We start from the raw sequence: 14,947 nt of genomic DNA on the forward strand, positions 1-14,947 counted from the left end.
AGTTCTATTGATTGTCTTTATAACACTGTATGGGCAAGAGAGAGACAAAATACATATTCATAACGGTTAATAAAAGTCAAAATATAGTTTCTTTTGTCTATTTAATTACACATTCAATCGATTAGAAATAAATATTTATATGTTGAGTTGTGTAATGAGTAATATGTACGTTAGAGGATTTCACAGGCGGTCCCCCAGTGGGGCGATTGGGAAATTCAGTTCAGTTAATTGTCATAAGCTACTCAAGTAATTTTGGTTAAAGTTCCAATATAATATGTTATTTTTGTGTGTGTTTACACTCTGTCACCCTCAGTCCCCCACTCCGGGGAACATTTCCATTGGACGCGTCAGAGGGCGCGCGAGTAGGCGTCACTGGTGACGCAGTATCTAGTAGGGGGGCAGTGGGGGGTCACACGGGGGACTCTCCGATGCTAGTCCCGCTCCGCTCTGTACAGTCCATAGTTAGTTTGGCGAGCTTCGTACTGTAAGAGGATCGCTTGCTGATAGGGGAGGGCGGACTAGGGGGCGGCGGCGCGGTACCTGCGGGGGCGGGGTCGCGCCGGGATCTTCATGTGCACGGTCCGCACGTGCGCCTTCATCTCGGCGCTGGTGGCGAAGCCCTTGTCGCACACGGAGCAGGCGTGGCGCCGGACCCCCGTGTGCACCTGGCGACACAGGAGCACGTGAGCGCGGCGTGGCGATGAGGGGACCACTACAAGCGCTGTACTCACGAGGTGGTGTCTGCTCATCGCCGGGTACGTCTTGAACGTGTTGGGGCAGTACTTGCACTTGAAGGGCCGCTCGCCGGTGTGGATGCGCACGTGGTTCTGCGGCGGACCAACAGGGGCGAGTCAGTGGAGGTGACCGACACCAATATCAAGCTATTTGTATAAGTTAGTTTGAGGGAGATCCGGCGAGTAGCTCAGTGCTGGAGCACCTCTGCAGCACCACTCACCTGGAGCTGCTCCGGCATGCGGAACCGCTTGGGGCACTCGGAGCACGCGTACGGCTTCTCCCCGGTGTGGATCCGCTGGTGGTACACCATGTGGTACTGGTCCTGGGGACGCAGCGAGCGTGGGGTCACTATGCGTAAACTGAACATTGGGAGGTCAAAGGGCACTTTTGGAAGCTTTTGTTTAAGATCAAATGTCTATTTGCGGTTGCGTATCGTTTGTTATGATTAAAATTCGCTTTTGAGGTCAAAAGTTACTTAAGGTCACAAGGTCACGGAGTCAGAGGTCACTGTACTCACCGCTATTATCTTCCCACAGATGTGGCACATCGCGGGCGCTACCTGTAATGTTTAAATAGATTTTTTAAATATTTCAAATGCGCATGAGAGTGCGACCCCCCCGGTCCCCCCGCCCCGCCCCCACCTTCATGTACCGCTTCCTGCCGGGCGGCGCGTCGGCCTCGCCCTCGCTGTGCTTCTCCAGCAGGTGGTTGTTCAGCTTGCTCTCATGGCTGAACGTCTTGTTGCACTGAAATATCAATATTTGTCGAGTCATGTCCACGTGGGACACAGCACGGCACTGTGGCTGAGGGCGGCTCACCTGCGCGCAGGAGTACTGCACCTTGTGCACGGCGAGCACGTGGTCCCGCAGCGCGCGCTCCCCGTCGAACCGCTGGGCGCAGTGCACGCAGCACGCGCCCCCCGCGCACCGCGCCGCCCCCGCCGGCCCCCCCGCCGCGTGCCCCCCCGCGCCCCCCGCCGCGTGCCCCCCCCGCGCCCCCCGCCGCGTGCCCCCGCGCCGCGCTCTCGCTCAGGAACTGCGTGCCGCACTCGGCGCAGCGCAGGGCCGCGGGCAGGTTCAGCACCTGCGGGGGTCCCACTTTGAGACTTAGAGGCTTCATCAAACAGAACGCGTACTGAGCGCTGCGTTTTAACGTCGCGCTCTTTACATGTCACACAAATTGACTAGATGAGTCCAACGCTCCTTGACGCAACGCACCCGCCAAATCATAGTGCCTTTCGATAGCAGTGTGAAAATTTAAAAGTATTAAGATGTCGAGGGATTCAACTATTTCTATACATTTTTCGGGCATTATCCAGTTTTTTTATACACATTCACTCGGACGCTAAAATAAAATTTGTAAAAAATTACAACGCCTGACGTCAAAGCGTCCTAACGCCGCGACAGAGCGCTGCGTACTTAAAGCAATAGGGCTCTGTTTGACGGTATGTTACCAACACATCTCGGCGTCATAGCGCGCCGTCAGTTTAGCACTCTGACGCGCGCTAATTACGCGTTCTGTTTGACGGAGCCTTAAGGGTGAACATTCAACTATATTACAGTGTTCAGTAACAACTCATCGCGGCGGAACTAGGCGGGTGGCGGCGACCCCAGTCCGTCACGCAGCGACACGAGCACGCCGGCCGTCTTACTCTCATGAGGCCACGACGACTTCACGGAGCACTAAGTGCGTGCTCTTCCACCAGCATTATTTATTAACAACGTCACCTCTTTATGGAGTCTCTCCATGTGAGTCTTGGTGCTGATGAAGGCGTCCCCGCATATCCTGCACCAGGGCAGCTCGGAGCCGTGCTTGCTGCGCACGTGCGTGTGGTACGTCGTGCCCTTCGTGCTGCAACAGCAAGGACTGAGCCCGCGCCCCGCCGCACGTGCCCGCGCAGGGAGCGGGGTGCAACTCCGAACGTTAAATGAAATATCTTAATAAATGTATTTATGGGGCGAGGACTGTGTCTGAACAACATCGCGAGGTCACGGGGACCGAAGGTGAAGGCGAATTACTGGACGATGCTATCAGTGTTTGAGGATCATCACGCACCCCGCGTGCTCTAGAAGTGTACGGGGACATAGATTGCGGCTCGGAGGTGGTGAGGCCGTACCGCTCCTTGAGACATGAGGTGTGACCCTTTAAACCGGCTCTGAATATCGACAAGTCACATTGGGGGTCCTGATATGAAATCTTCGCGATTTCAGACCCTACTGCTTCTAAATTTGTATTAGTTATTGCAACAATGATAAGCTAGCTCTTAATCCATTTAGTGCTAAATTGTCAGCGCGGTACACCTGGCTCCAGCTGCAGACACGAGGCCGCAGTGTGAACTACCCTGGTCAACTGACAGTGTGACGAGTGCGGTGGTACCTGCCCTTGCGGAATCACAAAACACCTTAGCACCAGTCATTGCATTTCCCTAAATCTACATCTGTTATACCTTCATGGAAGTCTTCTGTGAATATCCTTAGAACGATGTGTACCTATCTGCGGGACTCAAAGGGCCCCGCTGACTGCAGGAGGACACGAGGATAAGCTACTCACTTGAAGACCTTCCCGCAGTACTTGCACTCGAACTTCTGCGTGTGCATCTTGGAGTGCTGCACCGCGTGCTCGCTGCAACATCACAACCACTTCAACGAGACGACAGCAGCATGGAGACCAGGCCGCGACCGGCGCCCGAGCAAAGGGCTTCGGCCCAGTGCCTTGTCCCACTGCCACTCCGCCAACAAGGCAAGCTCTTGCCTCCACAAGATAACACGACACCTTCCTACTGGTCATTCTTTTTTCTTTACCTATTCTAGCAACCTCGAGGGGTTATACTAGATTCACCGAGGGAGAAGGTAAGCTCACAGGGCTCTAACCTTACGATGTTCCTAACACTGGCCCTAACAAGAGCAGTGCTTCGCAGAATCTACCACCGGATCGGAAACACGACCCACTGAGAAGATCCAGCGTGAAACTCAGTGGGCTGTATCTATGGGTTAATTTGCTCGCCGAACCCTTCGTGATGACTGGTGTTTGGGGCACCTAAAACCACCGTTAGTGAATTGGGAGGATCTGGAATGACGTGTTATCCGTCTGTCATCCGAGGTCAGAGGTCACTCACCGCATCCTCGTGGTGATCCCGCAGGCCCTGCATATGTACTTGTACTTGTGGTGCCTCCGGTAATGCCCCGACAAGTTCGACCTCTCCTTGAACCTGAACTTGCAATACTCGCAGACGTGCTCCAGGGTCTACCGGCGAGAGAGGAGTTTCAGGTTAGTGATGCACACACAAACCCTCGACAACTTTGTCTAGTTCTTCTCCTGATTCCTCTGATTTTTTATTGCTTAGATGAGTAGTGAAGCTCATAGCTCTCATAGCTGGCGGTGGTACCTATCCATACGGACTCACAAGACGTCCCACCACCAGCAATAAGTAGAGTACTCCATATTAGTCAGAGGGCTGGTCGTGGGCGCACTGGTAGCTACCAGATAGGTACCCATCCCCTAAGACAGCTTTTTTCGAGCTTTAATGTAGTACCATCCAATTCAACAAGCACAAGATAGGAGCAGAACTAGAGACAATGTAATGACGATACTTACAACATCATGTTTATCTTTGACGTGTCTCTTCAGCGTATCCTCGTGTATGAACCCCTTGTAGCACTGCTCGCATTTGTTATGGGCCCTCAAGTACTTCTCGCTGTTCCTCCTGTCCGTCATCTCCTGGTACTCGTCCTCCTTCCTCATAACGACGATGTCCACGTCGTACCGCTCCGAGAACTTGGCCCTGTCCGCGGGGTCCGTATACAGATTGTTGACCCTGCTCTTCTTCGGTTTCAATTTCTCCGTTTTGATCGTGCTCAGAGGCTGCAAGTCTTCGACGTCAAATGAGAACTTTCGCTTGGACTTCTTGAGCTTCTTCTTTCGTTCCGGACTGGGAGGGGGCTCTTCGTAGATCATATCTTCTTGTGGTGCTTCTATCGGTGGTTCCTCCTCGATTTCCGGGTAGGCAACGTTCGTTGGAGACGTTTGATTGCATGGATTGAGACGGTGCGTCAATCGGTCTATGGTCGATATGCTGTCCACTGTTAGCTGACGAATTTAAGCAAATATGGTTTAGATTGAACATTGGATAACATTATCTGTAATAAAGTATAGGAATACTTTACATTAGGAAATGTGAATCAGGCTTGCTTAGATTATGAAGACAAAGGCAAACATGAAAATAATCTGTTAATTCAGATAACACAAACTCATAATCAAGTATGCGTTTTTTTTATTGTTTAGATGGGTGGACGAGCTCACGGCCCATCTGAGGTATCATCCAAGTATTTACCGGAGCCCATAGACATCTACAACGCAAATGCCGCCACCCACATTGAGACATAAGGTCTCAGTATAGTTACAACGGCTGCCCCACCTTTCAAGCCGAAACGTATTACTGCTTCACTGCAGAAATAGGCAGGGTAGTGGTACCTACCCGTGTGGACTCACAAGAGGTCCTGCCACCAGTAATTACCACCACCACTCACATTTTTATTAAGTTTTGTTTTGCGTATTACCCATAAATTACACAGCACAAGAATAGGTAACTTCAGTACATGTTGCAAGAATTTATATACGTCAATAGATTTGATTGTGAATTCCCACTTATGTTCAGCACAAACCAAAATCTGACACTTTTATGCCATTACCACTCATAAACATGTGCATACCAAAAGAATTCACACTTCGCATGGAATGAATAATTTTCATTTGTGTACATCTCACAGGACCGCAATGGATGTCATCTCTTGGTATCAGAGCCCAAGATAGTTGTTCTACATCATTCTATGCACAGTATTCGGTCATGGTATATTACTGGTGGTAGGACCACTTGTGAGTCTGCGCGGGTGGGTACCACCACCCTGCCTATTTCTGCTGTGAAGCAGTAATGCGTTTCGGTTTGAAGGGCGGGGCAGCCGTTGTAACTATACTTGAGACCTAAGAACTTATATCTCAAGGTGGGTGGCGCATTTACGTTGCGGATGTCTATGGGCTCCAGTAACCACTTGACACCAGGTGGGCTGTGAGCTTGTCCATCCATCTAAGAAATAAAAAAAATTAAAAAAAAGGTAATTAGCAAGGACTAATTATTTATATCTCTTTACTTCAAACTGATACTCACAACCGGATTAACTTCTGCCAAACTCTGTAGGAGCATCTCGGCTTCGTGACATCGTCTTCTGAACGACGTGTACTTGATAAGTAGGGCTCTACACATACTGCAGAGTTGCTGGGGACGATTCGGATCTGTCAACTGGAAAAAGCATTGGTTTACATAAAAATATATCATTTTAAAACTAACATTCAACCACACAAGGTTTAGATTTCTGTGTTGATAACAGGTACAAGAGTAAGACCATAAATGCCAAATATCTTCAAATGCCTGATGTTAGGTTATTTTTATAATATTGTCCAGATGACCTCCAGTCTGCTGAGTTTCAAATAATTATCTACTGATCTATTCTTTAAAGACATTCAGGCATTATAAGGTGTATGGGCAGTATGCATTATTTACGCATTAGATAAATTGTACTGTATTATTTTGTTTCTGGTGTATATGGCCTTACGATAAATAAATTAAGAAAACTCATAATTATCAAGTTAAGTATAGTTTAAGATGCAAAACATAACTAACCAATATATTCAAAATTTCCATCCAAATGACATGCGACTGATCTAATCACAGGCGCAGTTAAAGTTTTCATAAAAAAAATTGATTGCACCACATGATATAAGCCCCACAATCTAATAGAATCTATTTGGAACAGAGTCAGTGTAGGGAACATTCATGCTACACAGTAGGGAATGTGTTAAGTGGTTTAAAGAGTCCATGGATATGATGCTCAGTATCAGAAGTCTTGTACGATTCCAAGCCAGATCAACTGAAAATATGTAAATTTTGAAGGACTCGGTTAGATTTAATCCAAATAAGTGATCTTGGAATTGCTCTAGTCTCCTATCCACTTACATTACTTCAAAACTTATATACATCAACGGTACATGAATGAATAAGTACACATTAAGATAATGAGAAATATGTTCCTGAAAAAGATCCTCCAAATTCACGACAAGAAGCCAGTAGACGGCGTTAATGCACGAATTTATTGTCAACTAATTATAATTAGTAGCCGAACACTCTATGCGCATTCTGTTTCCAAACTTGGTCTGCAAAAAAAGGAACTTGCCTCAATTCCGGTGAGCAGTGAATAAGGCTCCGCCAAACCGTACTGGTGCATGTTGTACAGCCTGCCCGTCCCTAAGCATCCCCTGCAGCACATCAGTTCGGATTTTATCTCGTGTTTCGGCATAAAAATCGCGTTTTGAGTATCGTTCCACATAATTAAGGTTTAAAAACGTTTTTTAAATGAACCTAATCGTGTGAATGAATTAAATGAATGTCTAATATGACTTCATAATGGATTTTCAACACTTTGTAATTCTTCTACCGTTTTTTATACATTTACTTCATTTCCAAGTAAATCGGCAAAATTCTTCGATTAGCGTAAACACACTGACATATATTAAGTGTATAATCTATGACACTGACTGTCAGACTGATGTGTTCTAAAACCATGGACTTTAAATAATTTTTTTAAAACCTTTGAGTGACATGTGCTTCAAGATTAAAAAAAAACAGAAACACTAATATTTGAACGCATTATGTTTAAATAAGTCAAGTGGCTTCTGTTTTTACGATTTGTTTACGGCTTACGGTTTCTTGACCTTATAGCTTAGCTTAAATATAATTCGATATTTAAATACGTAAAATTTTACAATATAATTTTATACGAAAAATAATATGAAGTTAATTTATTTGATACTAAACAGTTGGGATGAAATAAAATGAAAGGAGATTAGATAAAATAAAGAAATGTTTCGGTAGGGTGGTGGGTGGTGGTTATTTACTAAGTTTAATGGACTTTTTGGAGGGGTCCAAGAAGCCACAGTTTCTTATATTTGTGCACTTTGACGGACGCTAAGTATTTTTTAAACACGCCAAAATAAATGTACTTTTAAAAGTGAAGAAAAACTTAATTAACAAAACGTTATCATTAGCATAACTTCCTTCTCGTCTCCCGAAGCGAAGCACTGCACTTGCTAGGGCTAGTGTTAGCAAATTCTCTCAAGTTGAGCCCGTGAGCTCGCTTACTCGTTCGGTTACGCTGGCATAACCACCTAAGGTTACCTACCGACCTATAAACCTAACCAATCCACGGGGCCGTCCTCCAACCAACAATTAAAATAAAATAAAAAATAAAACAATTTTATATTTTTCCATTTTAATTATCAACACGTACAAATTTCCTTTAACATTTTACATAATAATAATTTAAACAATATATACAATACATGACAATATATACATTGTTCAAGCATTTCCCGAACATCTGAAGGCTCCTCATCATCGCGCGATCCACGGGTTCCATTGAACTCATTTATATACGACTTTACGTCTCTTGCGTTAACATTCATATTGCGTTGTGTTTGGTGCGAAGCGGTAATGCAGATACAGGGCGGCTTGAGGCGACCTCACGACCTCACGCCCGCGGGGCAGGGCAGCGCGCGCGTCAGCACCCCTCGTAGTTCTCGGTCTTCATATCGTTGAGCCCCAGCTCCTCGTTCTGTTCGAACGTGCGCACGTACCGCTCGACCTTAAGCCCTGAAATGATATTCAATAGTAAATGACAGTGGGTCCCCGGGGGGCGCAGCTAAGTAAGGAGGAGGGCCGGCGGGCTCACCGTCGTCGGGGGTCAGGGGGTCGTCGGCCAGGCTCTGCACGTACGAGTTCCCGGCGGGGTCGTCCAGCACCACCGTCACCGGCTCCCTCAGCTCCAGCACGTCGGTAAGCCGCTCAATGAACCTGCGAGTTATAATTATGTACGTAACAAGGGAACTTGAGGTCTTGTATCGTGAGGTCTGGTCGCTGCGTACCGCTGCAGGGCGGGTTGCGGCGCGCTGTCCCCGGTCAGGGCGGGGCAGTGCCGGAGCTGGTCCCTGGTGGCGCGCAGCAGGCCCTCGGCGGTCGTGAAGCGGCCCCCCAGCGCGCGGCCCCCCACCTCCAGCTCCAGCGACGGGATGCTCATGCTGCACGTCTCCGACTGTCCGCGGCACATACAACACGACGTTCACTATCTAGTACGGCTCATCACACATATACAAGCATCGAGTCGAAATATCGTCTCTGTCGCACCCTTCAAAGGTTGATACTCCTGATCAAATTGAAACAGGAATTTACTGAGCGGTTGAGTACACTGTTCGCGTTCTCATAAGAAGACAAAATTAAAAAAGTCTGTTCCAATCGCTTTGAAATAGTCACGCATCGGTAAACATGCGGAGCGCGGGGCATGAAAACAACAAACGATTAGTATTTACTGTGTTGTCTTTACTTATTTCACAGTTCACAAAATTTATCTTACCGCTCGTATTGGAAACATATATTATGATCCTCCGAGCCGACTTATTGACATACCTTGAGTATATCTCTGGAGAAGTCGTCTTTAGTGGCCACCCGGACCTCAAATTTCACGCCCATGTCTTCTATACCGCCACCGGATTTTACCTGCGTGTACAAAAACATACCACTGGCATTTATAGCAATACGCGCAGAAATAGGCAAAGATAGGTACCATTCTGTTTATTTTTGTAAGAAAGTCGCGCGTCCCAGTACACTTCAAGCCGGCTTGTCCGCACTTGTAGTGTCCTAGCAAAAGCCACCGACCTTGAGACATGCGGTCAAACTCTTAATTGCATCCGAACGTCTGCCGCCCAAGATTATTGAAACCCTCAACCTAGTGTCTCAAAGCGCGTCCTATTTCAGTAGCACTACCACTAACTGAGCTCTCGCCCTGCTGCAGTACTGCCTCCTGTTGCAGATCCGGTATGACACGAGGACGTTGAACCGGTCAGTTCATTTCCGATTTGCGCGCAATAAAAATCGAAATCTTGTTCTCTTCATCTTCATATACCACTAGTGGTCCCCTCGGTCCCCCCGGGGGGCGGCGGCCGGAGACGCTCACCTCGTTGGTCCGGTGTCCGCAGTAGTCGCACGTCGTCGCCATGATGACAACTTCCTTGAAGTGCGGTATGTCTGTGGGCAACAGGACATTTAAACATACTGTTACGCGCTGGGGTTCGGGATAAATATAATTACACCGAAGTAAAACTTAAAAACTGTATTCAACACTTAGAACACTTAGAACAACAAACACTTTAAAACTCTCAATTCTATTCTTCCGCTTCGCTTCAGGTGATCCGTTTGCTGTTTCGTTTTGAGTAGTTCCGATTATTAACTGACTGCGTGCCATCTCTACAACGCTTTTATAGCCGATACCTCATCCCAAGAATTATCGAGAATATTCCGCACTTCTATAGTAGTAGTTTCCGTTACCTGACAATAGATGGCGTTGCAATTCTCGAGCATTCTAGATCCTTCTATATTCGTTCGACTATTCGGCGATAGACTGCGTTACTCTCACCGGCTTAACAATACGTCTACTGTAAACTAGTATTTTACTTCTAATGAGTATACCATCACAATAACTCACTGGTGATCTTCATGTTGGTGTTCGCGGGCGCGTTGCAGTCGGGGCAGTTGGTCCTGAACTGCAGGACCTCGTCGGCGGTCATCTGCTCCAGGCTGCACTCGGCCGGGTCCGCCGGAGTCAGGAGCTTCTCCGAGAAGGGCGTCAGCGGGGTCGGGGTCAGGTCGTCTTGCACCTGAGGACGGATACAACGACACCACTGAGACAATTTCAAAACATACTCAGAAAGAACCTCCTTTTTTGAAGTCGGTTGCGAATAATGAGGTCAATGACCTCGTGCGCACCATAATTATCCTACATTGGACACAATTAAAACTACTTCAGTGTCAGTGTTCATCATATTGTTAATAACCGTCACTGACAGGGTTAAAAACATAGTAGTGAATCCGGAACTCACCTCGTCATGCATGAAGATGCCCAGCTGGTGATTCTGGGCTTTGCTCCGTTTGAAATCGGTCCGTTCACAGCGAGGATCCTTCTTCGGCATTTGGGGGTTCTCAATGAAGCAATTCCCTGTTAAGACAGCTTCATTTGTAGTTCATACGCACAAAATGAATTGAACATTCTGCCTCACAGGAGATATTAAGTGATTAAGAACCAACCTGAATTGAGGCTGTATGACTGTGTGTCATTTGTCCATTAAAAAAAAGTACCATATATTAAAAAAAAGGAATATAACTAACCGCTTATATCCTCAAGCTGTAGTGTCCAAGGGGTAGACAGATCCTTCAACGCTTGAAGCTTAGACACAAACTCGTCAATCTTAGCCGCCGCATCGGGGTGCTGACTCCGTCTAGATTCTTGATCTTGATTCAGACCGGTTATAGCTCGCGATATAACTCCTTCGACAGTTGTCACCTCTGGAAATTTTGGTAATTTAAATACAGAGCACTATCAGGAGACGGGTGAATGAGGTCACGGCCCACCTGATATTAAGTGGTTATCTGAGTCCATAGTCATACCGACCATAGACATAAGACAAAGACATATGGTAAAAACTGGTTGGTGATAGCCATTCTAGATCATGTCTTCTGTCAGGTTTTTAATAACTTTAACTATATATTCGAGGGTGGTGGCATTGATCTAAGGGTGTCAGTAAGCACTTACACTGGATGGCCGCAAGTTCCATCAAAAGTCATACTCGTAAGCAGTTTCCTACAAATCCATTCAAATTTCTATTACTATACTATACTTTACTATAATTAATCAATTGAATCATATTGCCTCCACAATCTCATAAAAGAATCTACCTTGCTACTTAGTAACGCTGATAATAGCACTGTTTCTACGATCAATTCTTTACAACTCTGTTTGTTTTAAGTGATTTGACTGATTCTTGTATACAATAAGGGTAGACAGACCGACTCACCCCCTTTCTGACTCTGTGCTGCTATCTCAAAGTCCAGCTCGGGTATCCTGACGCTGGTGTAGTCACTTTTGACCACTTGCCTGTTCAGATCCTGTTGGGATTCAACACGCAGCTTCCATCTGGAATAACAAACTATTGGGTAAACATCTCATAGATTAATTGCATCATTATTTGCTGTATAAATGAAAGTATAAGATACTATGTATGTATGTGAAGTCGTCGTGGCCTAACGGATAAGACGTCCGGTGCATTCGTGTTGAGCGATGCACCCGGTGTTCGAATCCCGCAGGCGTGTATCTATTTTTCTAATGAAATACGAACAAATGTTCACGATTGATTTCCATGGTGAAGGAATAACATCGTGTAATAAAAATGAAACCCGCAAAATTATAATTTGCGTAATTACTGGTGGTAGGACCTCTTGTGAGTCCGCACGGGTAGGTACCACCACCCTGCCTATTTCTGCCGTGAAGCAGTAATGCGTTTCGGTTTGAAGGGTGGGGCAGCCGTTGTAACTATAATTGAGACCTTAGAACTTATATCTCAAGGTGGGTGGCGCATTTACGTTGTAGATGTCTATGGGCTCCAGTGACCACTTAACACCAGGTGGGCTGTGAGCTCGTCCACTCATCTAAGCAATAAAAAATAAAAAAATAAAAATGTATGTATCTATATATTAATACATGAAGCAAAAACGTTGTATCCCTTTTTACGAAAATTGCACAGACGGAGGAGTATTAAATTTTGCACACTTATAGAGAATATAGAGAAGAAGTGCATAACGCAAATATTTTTTTAAAATAATGCATAAAAAATACATTAAATCAATAAAGAAAACATTACACGCACCACATACCATGTATTTGACGCACACGCATGCATACTATTTATTGTCAAACTTTTGTTCTTGACGTCTGTTGTCAAATTGAGAATAGATTAAATATTGTTTGTCTTTGTTAATATTTTTTATAGTGTAGTCTTGGTGAAATTTGAGATTATAGAAGTATAAAATACAATCATAATAGTGTACAAACTTACAATTCCAATTAATTATAGTCGAATTTCGACTACTGCGGGACCTCTAGTTAATATTTAATTAGTAATGTTTGTAATTACAATATAACGCAATGATAAAGAAATGTTATTTATTTTGTAATGGTACACGTATTAACTGTTACATCAAAAATTACTTTGATTTGTTTTAATTGTTCATGAATTTTTGTAGACTCAATTGTAATATAATAAATCTATGTTTAGCTAAGACTGAGTTTAGAGAGACTGTTGTTCTTTAATAGACAACTATGTACAGGATATATCAGCGCTAAACACCCGCTCGTCTGACCAAGTCTGTTTGGTAGAGAATTCAAAAATACCTGACTCCGAGCTCCTCATATTCTCCTCCTGGTTGAATCTCGTTGTTCTGATAGCCGCACTCCTCGCAAGAAAACGACATTATCACTACATTCTTGTAGTGCGGTATCCTGGTGAGCAATACCCTGGTCATACCCTGATGGCAAAAAATGGCAATTGGTTATGGTAATGTCACTGGGGTTATATTTATATTTCTTTTGTTATATTAAATTAGTACCAGTGTCGTATTACAGATACTCAAAGAACAATTGTAAGCTATTTACAATTTTAAAAGTGGCTACAAATTACCGAAAAAGGTCACAGGCGGGCACATCACGATGCTCAGCAATGAGCGATCGACTGAAGGAGGGGGACCACACATGGACAGAACAATAAAGCTGATTTATAATATGTCGCCATATAATAAACCAGTCATGGGCCATCAGATGTGATGGCTAAGCCACTGGCACTTAGTGCATAATATAGTTCTTTAAGAGGATGAGAGGTGGTAAATAATTTATTTATGAAAATTTGTTTGTAAGAAATAATTTTTTTTTTTTTTTTTTCGTGTCTATTAGCTTTGGCGATCTTAAATGCTTTATCAATAAAAAATCCTGTTTTTTCACTTTTACGTAATAAAATAATGATAAAAATAAATGTGGCGTCTGTGGTATTTATTGAATCTCGAACATTCGATGAACACTAATTATACTGCAACACAATAAAAGGACTTAAAGAGATTAGCTAGCTAGCGCGTAGCTACTGTTGTATCGAGCCTGAAATATCATTTTAAAACAGGAGAAACGGCGAAACCGGTAAATATATTAAACGTATGACACACTTCGACGTTCAGATTAAAATATCATTAATGATCTAAGTAAAACTCAATTAACTTGTTACAAATCATTATAAAATACAAACCTCGGTATCGATAGTAAAGTTTCGATTCATACGATTGATTTCTAATAGGATAATAATGATTTTCGAGAAAAATCTCATGGTGCAGTTAAACTTACATTTGAATGACAATTTATGCAAAATGACTCGATTTCCGTGACTTCTGGGTCGGGGTCCTCGGCTGTAAGGTCTCTGAACATTGGTTTGAGGTTGGCGGAACACATTTTTGGAGACGAAAATCGAAGAAACAATACCGCAATGCGTATGTTTGGAAGCGTGGAAGGCAATGTGAAAATGACAGACAGCAATGACAATAATGACAGTAGTAGTAGTTATATGTTTCCAAATGGCAAGCCAGTACCATACCATACAGTCTGATCTTTTATAAAAAAAAAATTAATGAAAAATGACAGTATGAAATGAAATGAAGTTGATTAATTAAGAACAATAACCAATTGCTATGAAATGAAATGAGATGATATGGGATGAAATATAGTCTCACTAAAATAGTGATTATTTACTGAGACTTTTTCAGTGTACTTTTTGGAAGATCCCGAGAAGCTATAATACGTCCAGCAGCTTTGTTTCATTTGTGCACTTTTACAGATATTAAAAAGTTAATAAACCACCGTTATTACAGATTTAAACCTGAAGAAACACTAAATAGACAAAATAAAACAATTCATTCAACTTCGCTCCTCGCGTTCCCGCCAAAAAGTCCAAGTCGCTGACAAATGGAAATTACTAGTTTGCTTCGCTCATTGGATAGGCAAAAGAAATACGTACGTGACACCCAAAACGTGGGTAAAAAAACTTCAGAGGTGTCAAGGGACACCCGGATGGAACGAAGTTCCTTTCGATTAATTAGTGAAGGAATTGTAATTTTTTTTTTAAGTTATAATAATAAATTACGGCATTATGAAGAAGAAAAAAACAATACTATGAACTAAATTACTATTGTTGAAACGCTATCTCGAGAAACTGTACTCATTACGCGGACCAATCGGATACGAGC

The 14,947-nt window shown here is 44.2% G+C and overlaps 2 protein-coding genes across 4 annotated transcripts; both read right to left on the bottom strand.

The window, feature by feature from the left end:
- Positions 1 to 87: 87 nt before the first annotated feature.
- On the bottom strand, positions 88 to 7,295 carry LOC114244480 (uncharacterized). Of its 3 annotated transcripts, XM_089730759.1 has the most exons (13): positions 6,960 to 7,295; positions 5,897 to 6,028; positions 4,330 to 4,821; positions 3,851 to 3,978; positions 3,286 to 3,357; positions 2,463 to 2,586; positions 1,720 to 1,818; positions 1,554 to 1,679; positions 1,377 to 1,481; positions 1,253 to 1,294; positions 956 to 1,057; positions 732 to 827; positions 88 to 665 (listed from the first exon to the last, which is right to left on the bottom strand). In XM_089730759.1, the coding sequence occupies exons 1-13, from the start codon at positions 7,110 to 7,112 to the stop codon at positions 519 to 521; spliced, it is 1,818 nt and encodes a 605-aa protein (XP_089586885.1). In that variant the 5' UTR covers positions 7,113 to 7,295; the 3' UTR covers positions 88 to 518. The 3 variants fall into 3 exon arrangements, with proteins under 3 accessions (XP_089586885.1, XP_089586884.1, XP_089586886.1); XM_089730758.1 differs by having other exon boundaries at positions 88 to 827; XM_089730760.1 differs by lacking the exon at positions 3,286 to 3,357 and having other exon boundaries at positions 88 to 827.
- A 742-nt stretch (positions 7,296 to 8,037) lies between these two features.
- Zpr1 (zinc finger protein Zpr1) lies at positions 8,038 to 14,654 on the bottom strand. Its single transcript, XM_028176292.2, has 11 exons — positions 14,052 to 14,654; positions 13,059 to 13,192; positions 11,686 to 11,804; positions 11,000 to 11,176; positions 10,714 to 10,829; positions 10,320 to 10,491; positions 9,792 to 9,862; positions 9,245 to 9,334; positions 8,707 to 8,873; positions 8,514 to 8,635; positions 8,038 to 8,434 (listed from the first exon to the last, which is right to left on the bottom strand). The coding sequence occupies exons 1-11, from the start codon at positions 14,154 to 14,156 to the stop codon at positions 8,343 to 8,345; spliced, it is 1,365 nt and encodes a 454-aa protein (XP_028032093.2). The 5' UTR covers positions 14,157 to 14,654; the 3' UTR covers positions 8,038 to 8,342.
- Positions 14,655 to 14,947: the final 293 nt, after the last annotated feature.

This window comes from Bombyx mandarina, chromosome 11 (assembly GCF_030267445.1).
Source record: "Bombyx mandarina strain Sakado chromosome 11, ASM3026744v2".
Taxonomy (NCBI): Eukaryota; Metazoa; Arthropoda; class Insecta; order Lepidoptera; family Bombycidae; genus Bombyx; species Bombyx mandarina.